We start from the raw sequence: 15418 nt of genomic DNA on the forward strand, positions 1-15418 counted from the left end.
CTAAGGGGAAATATGCAGAGACCCTGGGCTCTTCGTTTGTTTTCAACTAATTATCATGTATTTACTTTTCCATTAGTCCAATAATTTTTCTTTCAATTCAGAATTAAGCAATAAGATACTGAATTATATAAAGGCCTGTTTATCATAACAGACACACCCCATCATTCCCCAGTCCTCTGATTTACAGCTCTTAAAATGCACAGCCAAGAGGCTGTCTATATGCCCTTTTGTATTTAGACTCCATCATGCAGTCACCTCAATAACTTATGCATTCTCAGGAAGGCTACCTAGCAATTAACTCCAGTCTTTTCTAACTCACCATCTCATTATGTAAAGTGGATCTGAACGCAAACTTTATTAGCAACTTTCAATTCTAATTCCTTTTTCCCCTCTGCCACTCCCACCCCTCCAAGTAATGTCAGTTTATGTGACCAAAATACTCTGGAAAATGGCAGTTAGAAAAAATCCACATTGGGCTGGCAGCACATTTAGTAATTGGTCTTTGCACTATGGGGCACCACCATAAATTGAGACTGTCATATTTCAGCTAAAGCATGGGTTGCAATTCTTTATAGAAATAGAAATGAATTATCCCCACACACAACACTTAACTATGTTCAAGAGGAATGAGTAAGTAGGAAAGCTATTATTTTTATTATAAAGGTTAAAAAAAAAACCCCACAAACTCAAAACCCTTTGTTAAAAGTTAAAGGAATTTACAGTATTGCTTCTTTAAACCCAAAAAAAGGCAGGAAGATGTCTTGCAGATTTCTTTCACGTGTGTGAAGTACATCAGCCAAAGAGCCGAAATGTATTTTACTGTACTTGTCCTGACGGGAAGGAGCCCAAGTGGGCTGATGGAGCTAGAGGACAGGCAGCACTTCAATGTGGGAAACACACAGACAGGGAGGCCCCCCCTAGGGGCAGCTGACTTACCAACATCCGGATCCACCGCTTGAACTCTGGTCAACAGAGCCTTGGTGGCCGTGTTCTCATAGACACAGGCGTTATAGTGGTCGGACGAAAACACCGGGGGGTTATCGTTCACGTCCTCCAGGGTCAGACGGACGTCGGATTGGCAGAATCGGCCGCCCCCGTCGGTGGCCCTGGCAATGAGGCTGTACGCAGGGACCCTCTCCCGGTCCAACGGAGCCAAAGTTTTTAACTCACCTGTGAAAATAAATGGCCTCGCTTTTCAAAACTGTCTTTCTTCAAAGAGCAGAGACTCAATCACATACAGAAACTGAGTGTAGGAAGGACTGCTGATATTTGGCTCAAGAGCTTCATACTTTGAAAAATAGAGCAAGTTCAAATTTTTTAAGCATCAGGGAAAAATTTATGGGATTCTAGATACAACAAGGAACCAACAGCATGACCTTCAAATGAATTAATTCCACCGTGAAGTCTCTTGTGTCAGGGATTCCTTCTTTTGGCAGGATGGAGAAGCTCCACACCTCTTTAAACCTCACAAGGACTGCTCAGTTCTCTGATGGTCAATCAGGTCAATGGTCTTTAGACCCAGAAGGGTTAGTCTCTCTGCTTCCAGACACTTAATCTTTTTTTACCCCGTCTTCTAGAGGAAAACAAACAGTCCAAACAGGCTGGCTCCAGCAGAAAGAGGTTACAAAGGAGTCCTATTGTGCCAGGAAAATCCCACTTGCTGGGAGAGTAGAGGGCCAGCAGTTGTTGAGGGGAGGTCCCAGTGGGGGATAACTGAGGAGCCCAGAGCAGACATGCAGGAAGGGGATTTCATAAACATGGAGGGATTATTAATCACTGAAATAGCTATACTGGTCCTGGGTGTCAGTCCCTGTGGGGATTTCATTGCCATTTAAATTTCAGTGGATAATGGCAATGAGCACAATGACAGACCTGAATAAATGCTGTTTGGTGAAAAGTCAGAATCATGAAATATTATTATGTACTCTTGGTAAAATTAGCAGATATCACTGGGAGCAAGTCATCAGTACTTACAAAGCTGTTCTTCCTACAGCTTCCTGAAGGCAGGCAGTTGTCAAATACAGGCTGGATCATTTCCCCCTCCTCAAAAATATCCAGGGAGTTTTCAGTTGGGCATTCAGGACCCTCCAAGATCTGACCTAAAGTTATTTTTCCCACCACTTTTCTGGCAAGTCATCCTGTGGCTCCTCTGACCAGTGACAGTGCTGTACACGGCATTTCCTGGAGGCGCTGTGCTCTCTGCCCACGCCGCGCCCGTGGCCGGCAGTGACCCGCTTTAGCCCCTAGAATCCTGGCTCAGTTCAAATGCCGGTTCTTTACAAGCTTCCTCTTCCCTCTCATCAGAACATTAGCTGCTTTTTCTTCTGTGCTCAGGTGTAACTCTCTTGATATCTCTTGCAGGTACTGCTGTCATTCTGTCTTTCATAACTATTATTATTTCTGTTATTATTATTACTGACTCACTGCTCTGTCTTCTCCACTGGGTTACAGTATCGCTCAGAGATGCTTTGAGGGGTTCATGTCAGAGTCTATCACAAATATTCCATAAAGTGTTTTTAGGTCTAGTAGTTAATAAATGCTAGCTATTCAATAAAAAATTGCCAGGCCTCTATATCCAAGTAGTATATCGTTATGCAACTAAGCCCTTCCCAGTAAGATATAGCTGACATGGGAGTAGGTTATTGAGAAGCCAATACCTTCTGGAAACTCAGTAGTTAGTGATTATTCACTGCAACCAATACAATGCTGGAAATATGCAAATTTCTTAATCATTACACTTCAATTAAAAATTGTCACTGGATGGGCCAATCCAGTACACAGCACTGTAATAATTTACCTCCACAGAAAATGTTTTTTTCCTTAAGCTTTGGCCTTCAATGCCGGCATCTGCCTTCAGGGTACATAACCTTTTACCTTATGAACTTTACCTTAACATGGAAGCAAATCTGAGGTCTCACAACTAAGCAGAAATGATGAATAAAAATCAGACAAGTGTGTTAATAAGCATAGGAACCAAAAAAGGGTTTCAACAAGGTGAAACTCTCCTTACTGTGCACTGCTGTCTGGTTTGCATGGAACCCTGCATTTACGATATAATTCTATATATACACCTAATAGAGCAGCTGCTTTAACTCATGGATATGAGAAAGAGGAGACACAAACAGACACATCTAATTCCCTCGTGCTGCTACATGTAGGTAAAGTCAGGGCAAGTTTATAAGTCAAATGAGGTTTGTGTCTTCCAGACACCGTGTGCCACTAGTATTTCTTAAGAGTCCAAGATAACAGAGTGTCATATTAAGGCTCTTAGATACCAACTACCCCCTAGTGATAAGACCCGTGAAAATTTAACTTCTCTTGTGGATTAACAATGTCATTTCAGAGAATAAATTTTGCCTTACCACTGTCTGGATCTAGAAAAAATTCATTGTTTCCAGGTCCATAGAGTGAGTATCGTATATCTCCATTGGGTCCAATGTCAGCATCCTTGGCACTGACCTTCAGGATGATTTTGTTTGATGGAACGTCTTCAGGAAGTGATGCTGTATATGCAACCTGGGCAAAGGCAAAATCATTATTATGTGTGGGGCGATTGCCATATTAGCCTTATAACTGATTTCTTTAAAAAGGCACTCGCAGAATTCATCTTCAGTTATGTTTTTCCTTTACTGCAGAATCATCTTACACCATCGGATGAAACATAAAATATCTCTTGCCCTGCCCCTTCCATGCTCATTCATTCAACAAATGCTAATTGAGCCGCTACTATGGGCGAGGTACTATTGAGATGCTAGAAAGAAAGAAAACAGACAAAAATCCCTGCCCGTGTGGAACTGTGATGCACATCAGATAATGATCACATCAGATAGTGATCAAGCACCAGGGAGTCCTTGGGACCCTTCAACTTTGAAGAGCCACTACTAACATCTGGCATTAATAAGATTTGCAAACATTTTCTAAGCTAAAGAACACCAATATTGTCTCGCAGTCCACATGTAAGGAAAAAGTAAATGAAGGGTGATTTAATTTTGGTAAGAAAGAATATAAAGTCAGTGACTGACACCTTGCATTGGCTCTCATGCTTTCAACTATGGGGGAAATGACACTTCATGAGAAGCCTGGAGACCCAGCTTCATTATCAACATTGCTGCCAGCCAGCTGTATAAACTTACACAACAAAAGTAATTCATACTTTTGAGTGGCCCATTTTTCTTTTATGAAATCAGTAGTTGAGATATGAAAAAAATCACAATATTCTTTATGATTCTTTAGAAAGCTTTTCATTTGAAGGGTCCCGATTTTATCTTTTGTTTGTATTTTTTAACGGGCAGAATTAAGTACTAATGGTGTTACTTATACTCTGTCCATGCTTATAGTATTTTGTCCTCTTACATGCGTATATAAAATTGGATGGCACTAATCAAGGAGAAAGGAACAGAATGGAGCCAGGTTTTAAGGAGAAAAATGAAACGGGTTTTGACTTAATTTTAGAGAAGCAGAGTGAAGCAGCAGTCCAACACGGCCACAAATCCCACCTGATCACACACAGGGCTATTGTCATTCACATCACTGACAGTCACTTCCACCATGGCCTGAGTGACAAAGAGCCCATCGGTGGCAGTAATATTGAGGAAGTAAATGTCTTGTTCTTCTCTATCCAGATGTCTCTTCACGTAGACCTTCCATTCGCTCTGCACCAGGCCCAGGGCAAACCTTCCTCGGGGGTTCCCTCCTGCAGTGAAAAGAGAGTTTCTGAAGATGAGCAATGAAAAGCTTTGATCTCCATCTACAGTGAGAGGCCTGTGCGAGGTCAACCAGGTGCCTCTCAAACTGCATCATTTACGAGACTGGAAAAAAACCTGACACTTCCTTTTGATTCTCCTGCAACAAAGCATGATATTTATATGCTTGGTTTGTGTGGCAAGTAAAACAGTAACTTTCCAAGGGAAGAAAATGAACTTAGAGAAGCCGGAGATGATCTCTTGTTTAGCTCCCCTTAAGGACAATCAAATTCAAACTGTGAACAATCAATCTTTTTCTCAGATGATACAATTGTCTTTCCACTCCGTCTCAAGAGAGGATGTAATACACTATAGCTCTTGTTACCCAGACAATTTCATTAGCCGTTGATTATGCAATCAAGGAAAGGCAGTCAGCTCTATTAAGGAATGTTTTCATGAAGAATGTTTTACTGCGGCTCTTCTTCTAAGGACCAAAATCTGGGGGAGAAAAGTTTGTGTGACAGAGGAAGACCCATTTGGAGTGAAGAGCCCCAATGAGGGGTTATTGAAGGAGGCGCTCAAAGATAAGCACTGCAATTAGATCAAATTTATCAGAGGGAAGCTGGTGAAAATGGAAGAAAAGGAGAAGAGTTGGAGCGAACCACTTTTGATGAGGCTGAGACAATGAAAGTGGTCCCAGCAACATTCCTTTCCCACATCACTGAACTACACGGAGACAAAAGCAGCTTGGAGGAAGGAAGAAGAAAACCATCTTGACCTTCCGAATGTGAAGAAGGAGATAATGTCACTTCAAACATGAAGACTGGATGAGACAACTGGCCGGAAGCCCAGACTCCAGTTAGATCCTCACCACTTCTTTGGTTTGGGGGCATTCAACACGTATTTGTCACCTGCTTTGGACCATGCGCTGTGCCACGCAGTGAGGTTACAGCAGGGAACAAAAGTGACAAAAATCCCTGCTTTTGTGGTGGAGTTCACTTTCTGGTGGGAAAGATCGACAATAAACAAATAAATAAGGAAAGCCTACTGCCTGTTGGCTGCTGCTGCACTGAAACAGTGGAGCCAGCTCACCTTCTTACAATGAATCTTTAAAAGAGTGCAAGCTGAGAATCAGTTGTGCCTGCCTCTTTGTGACCCCACCAGGCCCCTCCGTCCATGAGATTTCCCAGGCAAGAATACTGGAGTGGGTTGCCGTGCCCTCCTCCAGGAGATCTTCCCGACCCAGGAATCGAACCTGCACCTCTTTGTGTCTCCTGTGCTGGCAGGTGGGTTCTTCATCACTAGCACCACCTGGGAAGCCCTGGCCTGGACGCGACTGTAACCAAGCAGGCTCCCACGAGGCCTTTCCAGAACAGACCACACCCACGTTCTGTCCTCTGCCTGCTTTTTTTTATTTTTTTTTAATTGAAGGATAATTTGCTTCACAGAATTTTGTTGTTTTCTGTCAATCTTAATATGAATCAGCCATAGGTGTACATATATCCCCTCCATTTCAAACCTCCCTCCCATCTCCCACCCCACCCCAACCCACCCCACCTCTCTAGGTTGATACAGAGCCCCTCTTTGAGCTTCCTGAGCCATATAGCGAATTCCCATTAGCTATCTATTTTACATACGGTAATGTAAGTTTCCATGTTACTCTTTCCATACATGTCACCCTCTCCCCATGTCCATAAGTCTATTCTCTATGTCTGTTTCTCCATTGCTCTCCTATAAATCTGCCTGCCTTTTCTCTGTAGGAGTACTTTAGTCAACGAATAATTTTATCTGAGAAGTGAGAAAATGCAGAAAGGAAAACAAGCAAGCAAAAATGATAAATGCTTTAGCCATTAAACAAAGTAAAGGACCTTTAGTTCCTCCTCAGGGACTATAGATAACATTCTGAGCCACATGTCCTTTGAGTTGTTTTGCAGATACTGAACCTCCCACGTCAAAGAAGTTAACTATGCTACCCACAAGCACGTAGACCCCAAACCAGCTGGAACCAAAGGTTGATGATGGTGACTCATCATCACCATCTCAACCAACGGGAAGAATGTCCACAAGCTGATCATGCCCTGCTCCTTAAACACTATAAGGCTGCTCAGTGCCCACTCCCCAGGGTGGAACACACAGTCTGGGGGCATTAGCCCACTGTGGCCCCCTTTGCCTGGCAAAGCAATAAAGCTGTTTCTTTCTACATTGCCCCAAACGGTTTTTGGGATTTAATGTGGTACTGGTGCATAGTTCAGTTCAGTCCAGTCGCTCAGTCGTGTCCGACTCTTTGCGACCCCATGAACCACAGCACGCCAGGCCTCCCTGTCCATCACCAACTCCCGGAGTCCACCCAAACCCATGGCCATTGAGTCGGTGATACCATCCAACCATCTCATCCTCTGTCATCCCCTTCTCCTCCTGCCCTCAATCTTTCCCAGCATCAGGGTCTTTTCAAATGAGTCAGCTCTCTGCATCAGTTGGCCAAAGTATTGGAGTTTCAGCTTCAGCATCAGTCCTTCCAATGAATATTCGACTGATCTCCTTTAGGATGGACTGGTTGGATCTCCTTGCAGTCCAAGGGACTCTCCAACACCACCGTTCAAAAGCATCAACTCTTTGGTGCTCAGCTTTCTTTATAGTCCAACTCTCACATCCATACATGACCACTGGAAAAACCATAGCCTTGACTGGATGGACCTTTGTTGACAAAGTAATGTCTCTGCTTTCGAATATGCTATCTAGGTTGGTCATAACTTTCCTTCCAAGGAGTAAACATCTTTTAATTCATGGCTGCAATCACCATCTGCAGTGATTCTGGAACCCAGAAAAATAAAGTCAGCCACTGTTTCCACTGTTTCCCCATCTATTTGCCATGAAGTGATGGGACCAGATGCCATGATCTTAGTTTTCTGAATGTTGAGCTTTAAGCCAACTTTTTTTACCTCCCCTGTAACACTGGTGCACAGAGGCTGGATTTTCGCGATTCAACCATGGGCTAAATGAACCATAGTGGACAGACAGTGCAGAGAAGCTGAGGGCTGCACATTCCTCCAGGGCAGTGATTCTCAACTGAGAGTGGCTAGTCCCATATCCCCGGGACATTTGTCAATGCCAAGAGACATTTCTGAATGCCCCATTAGGGGTGATGCCAATGGCTGGGCTACTGGAATCTACTGGGTAGAAGCCAGCGGTGCTGGTAAACATCCCACACTTCCACCTGCAGCAAGGAACGGCCGCCCACAGCAGAGACTTATCGAGCCCTCAAGGCCAATCTGCTGAGGTTGAGAAAAATGCTTTGGTGAGGCACGGGTTCTCCTTGGGATATCACTTTCCTCCACCACTGACTAGGATTCAATTAGGCTTCAGTCAAATATGATTTCAGCATGCACAAATGTAACCTCTCTACTGAATGCTTTCAGTGCAGGCCCACACTGCTCTTTGGTGAAATAAAATGCCCTTTGTTCATCTGTGGCAGCACAGCCAAGTTGTGTTACATCAAGAGCAAAAGTTAAATCTAATTAAAATCAGTTGGTGGTTGGCACGGCTAATAGTAACAGTAGCTTGAAGCTATTCCATTCTCATTACTTTGGTAAAGTCGATGGGATGGTCCCTTAAACCATCCACTGAGAATTCAGAGACAACGTGTAAATAATTAAAGTTGAGTATTTAACTGTTCTTCCAAATAGAAAAGTATCCCTCCAAATGCCTAAGAAGCTTTTTGTCTGAAACTGAATGCAAATAAGTCAAAGTGATACTGTACTCACCTTTCTTTCCTCACCATGATCGCTCACGTCTTTACTGCAGAAATATACATTTTAATGAAACACACACACACACACAATGTAAGGTATCAGAAAAAAGCATAAATGCATTAAGACCTTTAAACAGAAAACAGCCTCAAGAAAGCAGTTGCGTAAAGAGGAGTCTGCAGGGAGATGTGAGGGTCCTGAGCACAGGCACGGATGCTCTCCTGTGGGTCTTATTCTGCGGTGATTAATTAACTTTCTCACTAAAGTACTTAAGAAGATTTTGCGTCCTAAGGGCATTCTAATTAATTCATTTTTCACTGTGAATAATGTTGTTTTTCTAAAGGGAAGCCACCTGACTACAAGTATGGATGGATTCTTTGAAATTTTTTGGCACTTGGCTTATGTTCTGCCTTTGAATGGCACAACATCAAAATATTAGCTTTAGAACCCCCAAACAAGAAGACTGCTCCCACAACACCAACCTCTCCTCTTAGAAGTTGAAGGCCTTCACCCCTGGAAAGCGACCCCAGATCAGTGATAGCCCATTTTCACTCTGACACAAGATGCTCAGAGCAATGGTGACGTGTGTGTGTGTGTGTGTGTGCATTCTGTGTGACCTCACTTGTCTATCTTGGCTTTCCTACTGAACTGCTATTTACTATTTGGAAAGACAGAAAAGGGACCCAAAAAATTTGCCATGTCAGGACACATACCCTTTGACTTGGAGTTATAATTTAAGATTTTTCAGCAAAAACAAAAAACACACCCTCTGATTTGTATGTGTGCATGCATGCATATGTGTGTGTGTGCACGCATCTGAGCTTTCATTACCAGGAAAAACTTGTAAATAAACCTATTTATTTTCTTACCATTACAAAAAGTAGGAAAAAGGAATACACTTAAAAATAAATTACTCTATCAAAACACAAATGCATTAAGACCGTTAAACAGAAAACAACATTAAGAAAACAGCTCCATAAAGAAAAAGAAGAGTAGTGTGGAAGGGAAGTGTTGGTTTTTTTTTTTTCCGTTAAAATGTATATTTCTGCAGTAAAGACATGAGAAAGGTGAGTAAAGCATCACTTTTATTTATTTATATTCATTTCAGACAAAAAGCTTCTTAGGCATTCTGCTATTTTTATTTCTTCAACTGGAATATTTGGCTGGACTCTTTTTAAATTTTATTTCTTTATTTTGGCTACTCTGTGTAGCATATGGGATCTTAGTTTCCTGACTGGGGACTGAACTTGTGTCCCTTACAGTGGAAGCAAGGAGTCTTAGCCCACTGAACCGCCAGCAAAGTTGGACTTTTTTTCAAATGATAAAAATTGACTGAGTATCAGTCTGGGTCATCTGTCACAAGCAAACTAATGAACTTCAAAATAAGGCTGAGTTAGTAACAACTAAAGAACTGAGTTGTCTCAGTCCCAAAGAGGTAAGATAACTCCTCAAACCCTCATCTCATGTCTTTCTCCCCTACTCTTACCCCTCTGCCATGCATGTGTGGGTGCTAAGTCGCTTCAGCCATGTCTGACTCTGGGACCCCATGGACTGTAGCCCGCCAGACTCCTCTGTCTGTGGAATTCTCCAGGCAAGAACACTGGCATGGGTTGCCACGCCCTCCTCCAGCGGATCTTCCCGACCCAGGGATCGAATGTGTGTCTCCTGTGGCTCCTGCACTACAGGTGGATTCTCTACCGCTGAGCCAGCGGGGAAGCCCGCCCCCATCACCTTCCATCTTTCTTTAGGAAGCGAAGCATAGAGTGAACACTGAGGGTGGCAGACTTACCTGTAATATGGTAGCTAACTTGGCGATTGATGTCAGACGTATCTCTGTCCCACGTGCTGAGGACAGCTACCACCTCGCCCGGAGGGTCGCTCTCCTTCACATTTCCTCGGTACACCTCGTGGGCAAAGACTGGAGCGTTGTCATTTATATCTGTCACCGTGACAGACACCAGTGCCGTGGAAGAAAGAGAGAAGGCTTCCCCGAGGTCGGAGGCCACCACGGAGAAGGTGAACACGGGGTCTGTCTCGTGATCCAGGTCCTTCAGGGTACTGATCCAGCCTGTGTTGCTGTCGATGCTGAAGGCTTCCATCACCTTCTCGGGCTGGGCATCCGAGTGGAGGGAGTAGGTGACCTGCCCGTTGGCTCCCCAGTCCACATCCATGGCTCTCACTTGTGTTAGTCTGGTGCCCACGGGCATCCCTTCCATGATGACTGTCTCGTAGTTTGAAGTTTCAAAGACTGGCTTGTTGTCATTCAGATCCAGTACCTTGACGTCTACATCCACTGTGAACACAATGTCTACTTTGTCCAGGGGTATAGTGGCTGCCACTTTGAAGTGAAAAGCTGGGCTGACCTCATGGTCAAGACGCTTGTCCAGCTTGATCGTGCCTGTTTCCTGTTCTATGATGAAGACATTGCCTTTGTTATTTTCCAGCCGCTCCCCATTAACTGTGCTGAATTTGACCTTCTGAGTGGGCAAAACCCTCACGGTATCCACCGTGCTCCCGATGGCTGCATCTTCCGACACAGTGAAGGAATACTGAGACTGGGTAAAGGAGGGCACGGACGTTTCAGGGGGTAAGACGTGGATGTAGACTGGAATGAGGGAGTGCTTCACTGGGATGCCCCCGTCCACTGCCTTGACAAAGAAGGACAGCACTGTGTTCTTCAGCTGGTTAAAGTGGCCTTTGGTGACCATCCAGCCATTGTCAGGGTCGATTTCCAGGAGGTCAGCCACTGAGACCGAGGCCTCGCTATAGAGGGAATAAGTAATCCTTGCATTTGCTCCATCATCTGGGTCCATGGCTTGGACCTGCGTGACCAGGTGGCCCCGCCCAACATCTGCCCTGACGCTGGCTCTGTATTCCACTGTCAAGAACTGGGGGGCGTTGTCATTTTCATCCACCACAATCACCCTCACCGTACAGAAAGTTGTTCTTCCTCCGCCATCAAGGGCCCTCAAAAAAATACTGATGTCTCCTTCCAGAGGGTTTTCCCTGTCAAGCCTTTCTGTTGTGGTGACCTGTCCATTGCCATCTATGAGGAATCTATCCTTAGCAAAGTCATTGATGATGGCATAGCTGATCTGCCCATACATCCCTGGATCCCCATCCGTGGCCCGAACGTGGATTACCTTTGTCCCAGCGGCTGCGTTCTCTCTCACCTCAGCTACGTAGGTGCTCTGTGAAAAGGCAGGGCTGTACAGGTTGGCTCCGAGGACCCTGATATGCACTTGGGCGGTGCTCGTGAACAGCCCATCAGAGACCGACACGTTGAGACTGTACAGAGGCTCCATCCGCTGCTTGCGGTGGTTGGACAGTGTGATGATGCCACTCTTGCTGTCCATCAGAAAGCTCGTCCGGTCGTTCCCAGATAAAATGCTGTATTCCAACCGGTCAAAGTCAGAGCTGTCTGCATCGGAGGCTTGCACACAAGTTACAAAATGGCCCCGGGGGGCTAATTCACTCACGTATGACTCATAAATGAGCTGATTAAAGACTGGAGGGTTGTCGTTTACGTCCGAGATGTAGATATGAACCAGGACCTCGCTGCTCAGTGATGGGAAGCCATTATCTGTGGCTCTGACTTTCAAAGTGCAGTGTTGCACTGACTCGTGGTCCAGCATCCGCGCGGTCAGGATCAAGCCACTTGCACTGTCTATGTGAAAATAATCTGTGCTGTTGTAAGTATCCTGGACAATCTGATAATGGACCATTTTATTGTTCCCTGAGTCTGCATCAGTAGACACAACTTGTAAAACAGGTGTCCCGATGAGGGACGCTTCTGATAATGTTGTATTGTATGTGGGTTGACCAAAAATAGGTGGGTTGTCATTCACATCATTAACAAGCAGGTCAATGGTAACTTCAGCCCTGGCCCCAGTAAGTGCATCACTGGCTCTTACTGTCAACTTGTAAACTGATGTCATTTCATAATCCAAAGGGCTAATGACTTTCAGGACCCCAGTGTCAAAATCAATGTCAAATTGTTTATACAGATCCCCATCAATAATGATATATATGATGCCTTGCCCTTCTGGACTGGTGGCGTTGATACTTAGAATGGGGGTGTCCATGCCAATATCTTCATTGACTGATGCGGTATAAAAGGGCTTATCAAACACGGGCATCGCTTTGTTGACAATAGTGATGGGAAGTTCCACGGACGTGGACAAAGAGGGTTTCCCACCATCTCTGGCTAGGATGGTGACTCCATACTCAATGTTGGACAAGTCTGAGTTGAATGCTTCTTTTAAAATAACATTCCCTGAATTGGGGTTAATTTCGAAGTGGCCATAGTCGTCCTGTAGGACGTAGGTCACTTCTCCATTTGCACCTTTGTCTTTGTCAATGGCCGTCACTCGGTAAATCAGAGTGCCAGGCTCAGCGTCAACCTGCACAGCAGCATAGTAAGGGAGACCCACAAAGACTGGAGAGTTGTCGTTTATGTCTTCGATGCTAACCCTGACCACCACCCTCGCCACCCGTAGATGGTCAAGCTCTCGGCTGGCTTCCACCACCAGCTCATATAATTCCTGCTCCTCACGGTCGAAGGGGACTCCAGTGGTCTGAATGACCCCTGAGGTAGATTTTATCTTGAACTTGTTTCCTGGGTTTAAGATGCTATATTTTAAGGGCTCATTAAGGCGATTGCCAACTGCGTTGACAATAGCAACTTTGGTTATGTTAGTGTTGTTCTCTGAGATGGAGGTGGAGTAAAAGCTTTGAGTAAAGTGGAGGCCGCTGTCCATGGCTTCTTTAACCACGATGGTGACCATGGATGTGCTATAGAACTTTCCATCAGACACCTTCACTATCAGCATGTAGTGATCTTTGGAGAGGTGGTTGTTTTTCACGGTGAGCACTCCACTATTTGAGTCAATTAAAAAATGATCCAAGCTGCCTTCCATTAGGCTGTATGTCAGTTCAGGGGGTACCTCGGAGTCAGGATCCGTGGCACTAACTTTCAGAACCTCCACTCCGACATAGGTCGGTAGAAGTAAGACAGTCTCAAACACAGCCTGAGTGAACACAGGTGGGTTGTCATTCACATCCGTCACCTCTATGTTGACTTCAACGGGACTCTCCGCGGTCAGCTGGGGGCTGCCACTGTCTCTCACGTGCACATGGAAAAGGAAATGGGCAATGGCCTCATGGTCCAGGTTGGCAATTGTTCTGATGGCCCCTGTGCTGGAGTCCACTGTGAAGAACTTCTTGGCTGTGGACTCCACAATCTGATACACAAGCAGAGCGTTCCGGTTGCTGTCGGCATCAGTGGCTCGAATCACCAGTGGGCTGTTATCCGAGCTCCTGACAATGCTATTGATGGGGGCTGCCTCGCTGAGGCTGCCTGAATATTGAGAAAAGAGAAAAACTGGTGCATTGTCATTTTCATCAACAATCTGAATACTGACTGTGACATTGGAAGCCATTCCTGCCATGTTGGTGGCCTGGACAATGAGCTGATAAGAGGAAGTCCGCTCGTAATCCAGCACCTTCCGAGTGGTGATGACTCCAGAATAGGGGTTTATGGTGAAGATCCCATCAGCATTTCCATCTTTCACTTCATAAATGAGAGTGGATTGACTGATGGCAGAGATTAGAATGACAGATGTTCCAACATCAACATTTTCATTCACTTCTGCTTGGTAGTCTTTGTGAGTGAACCTGGGGTTAGAATTATCAGACATGGTGACAGAAATGCGCACGATGGCGGTGGCAGACATAGGTGGGGAACCCTGATCCGTGACTTTGACTGACAGGACAAACTGACCCATTGTCGTCATGTCTGGCTCTTTGGAAACAGTGATGATGCCCAGGACTGGTTCAATCTTAAATGTGTTCCCAGTATTCCCTGCAACAGAGATAAGAGAATGAGTTCAAATGGGTCATTTTCTGAAGATTAACTCTTTATCTTGAGGCTACTTTACACAGCATGGCAAATAGAAGCAATTATTTGTTTTCACTCCACCTTATCCTGAAATAAAATGAGAGACTTCCCTAAAAGGATATTCAAAAGACTTTGAAATGAATTTTCCAGTGCATTGTGAATTTCAGATTAGTATCTTCTTAATCCAGGTTAACAAGAAAAACAGCCCAGCACTTGTATAGTTTCAAACTGGGAAATAAGAGTTTGCAGGGAAGACTTTTCTAGTAAGAATGCTTAGGACTTTCTTAGTCCCAGATTGGGCTGGCACACGCCAGTGACACAGGTAAAAAGGCATTTATCCCGAACTCAGTGCCACAATTCCATGCTCTATGCTGTAAGAAAGAAGGCTGTAGGAATCGCATCACAACAGCATCACATAATCATTTGGTTTAAGATAATCCCAGAGGTAAGTTTTGCTGCATGGAACTGGTATTGTTTCATATCATCAGGATCAGCTTCATTCCCAACACTACTTGGGGGAGGGGGAGGGGGTTTGCTGCTCAGGCATGGAGAATTCTTCTCAAGTCATCATTTGCTTTGTAAGCTGCAAGAATTTTTTCCGAATCCCCTACACTCCAACACACACACACACACACACACATGCACACATGGATATAACAGTGGACATAAACAATGACAAGGCACTTGTTTCAATCAGTAGCCATTCTATCTGCTAAACTTTTGAGAGGTTTCTGGTGAAGTACAGAATGTTCATCAGAAGGGGCACTGAAATCAAGAACTTGAGGCGTGAACCTCAGGAGACTGAGAGGGTGCAGCCTCTGTGCACCCTGTGTGCCCTGACGCTGCAGAAGCTGAGAGGCCTGCCTCTGAGACAGGCGGGGGCGACATCCGGGACTGTGGAGGGTAGGAAAGAGGAGGAGAGAGCGGGGGACACAAAACGCAAAGAGCGCCAAGAACGCGGTACACAGGTCACGAACAGTGGGGAGTAGCATCCTTCACCATATGGCTTTTTGCTTCTTGTGGGGCTTTCCCCTACTTCTCAAACAACACACATACTTCCGGGTCCCCATTTTTTTACATCACAAGTTAAA

At 44.8% G+C, this 15418-nt stretch overlaps 1 protein-coding gene across 1 annotated transcript in view; it reads right to left on the reverse strand.

The window, feature by feature from the left end:
• The window catches only part of FAT3 (FAT atypical cadherin 3), an 813871-nt gene that overhangs the window by 101266 nt on the left and 697187 nt on the right, over positions 1–15418 (reverse strand). The window contains exons 10-13 of the mRNA XM_069566576.1: positions 10218–14291; positions 4497–4693; positions 3363–3516; positions 937–1170 (exon numbers count right to left, since the gene is read on the reverse strand). Coding sequence (XP_069422677.1) covers positions 937–1170; positions 3363–3516; positions 4497–4693; positions 10218–14291 — 4659 coding nt within the window. The remainder of the gene's footprint in view (positions 1–936; positions 1171–3362; positions 3517–4496; positions 4694–10217; positions 14292–15418) is intronic.

Source organism: Ovis canadensis, chromosome 21 (assembly GCF_042477335.2).
Source record: "Ovis canadensis isolate MfBH-ARS-UI-01 breed Bighorn chromosome 21, ARS-UI_OviCan_v2, whole genome shotgun sequence".
NCBI classification, from domain to species: domain Eukaryota; kingdom Metazoa; phylum Chordata; class Mammalia; order Artiodactyla; family Bovidae; genus Ovis; species Ovis canadensis.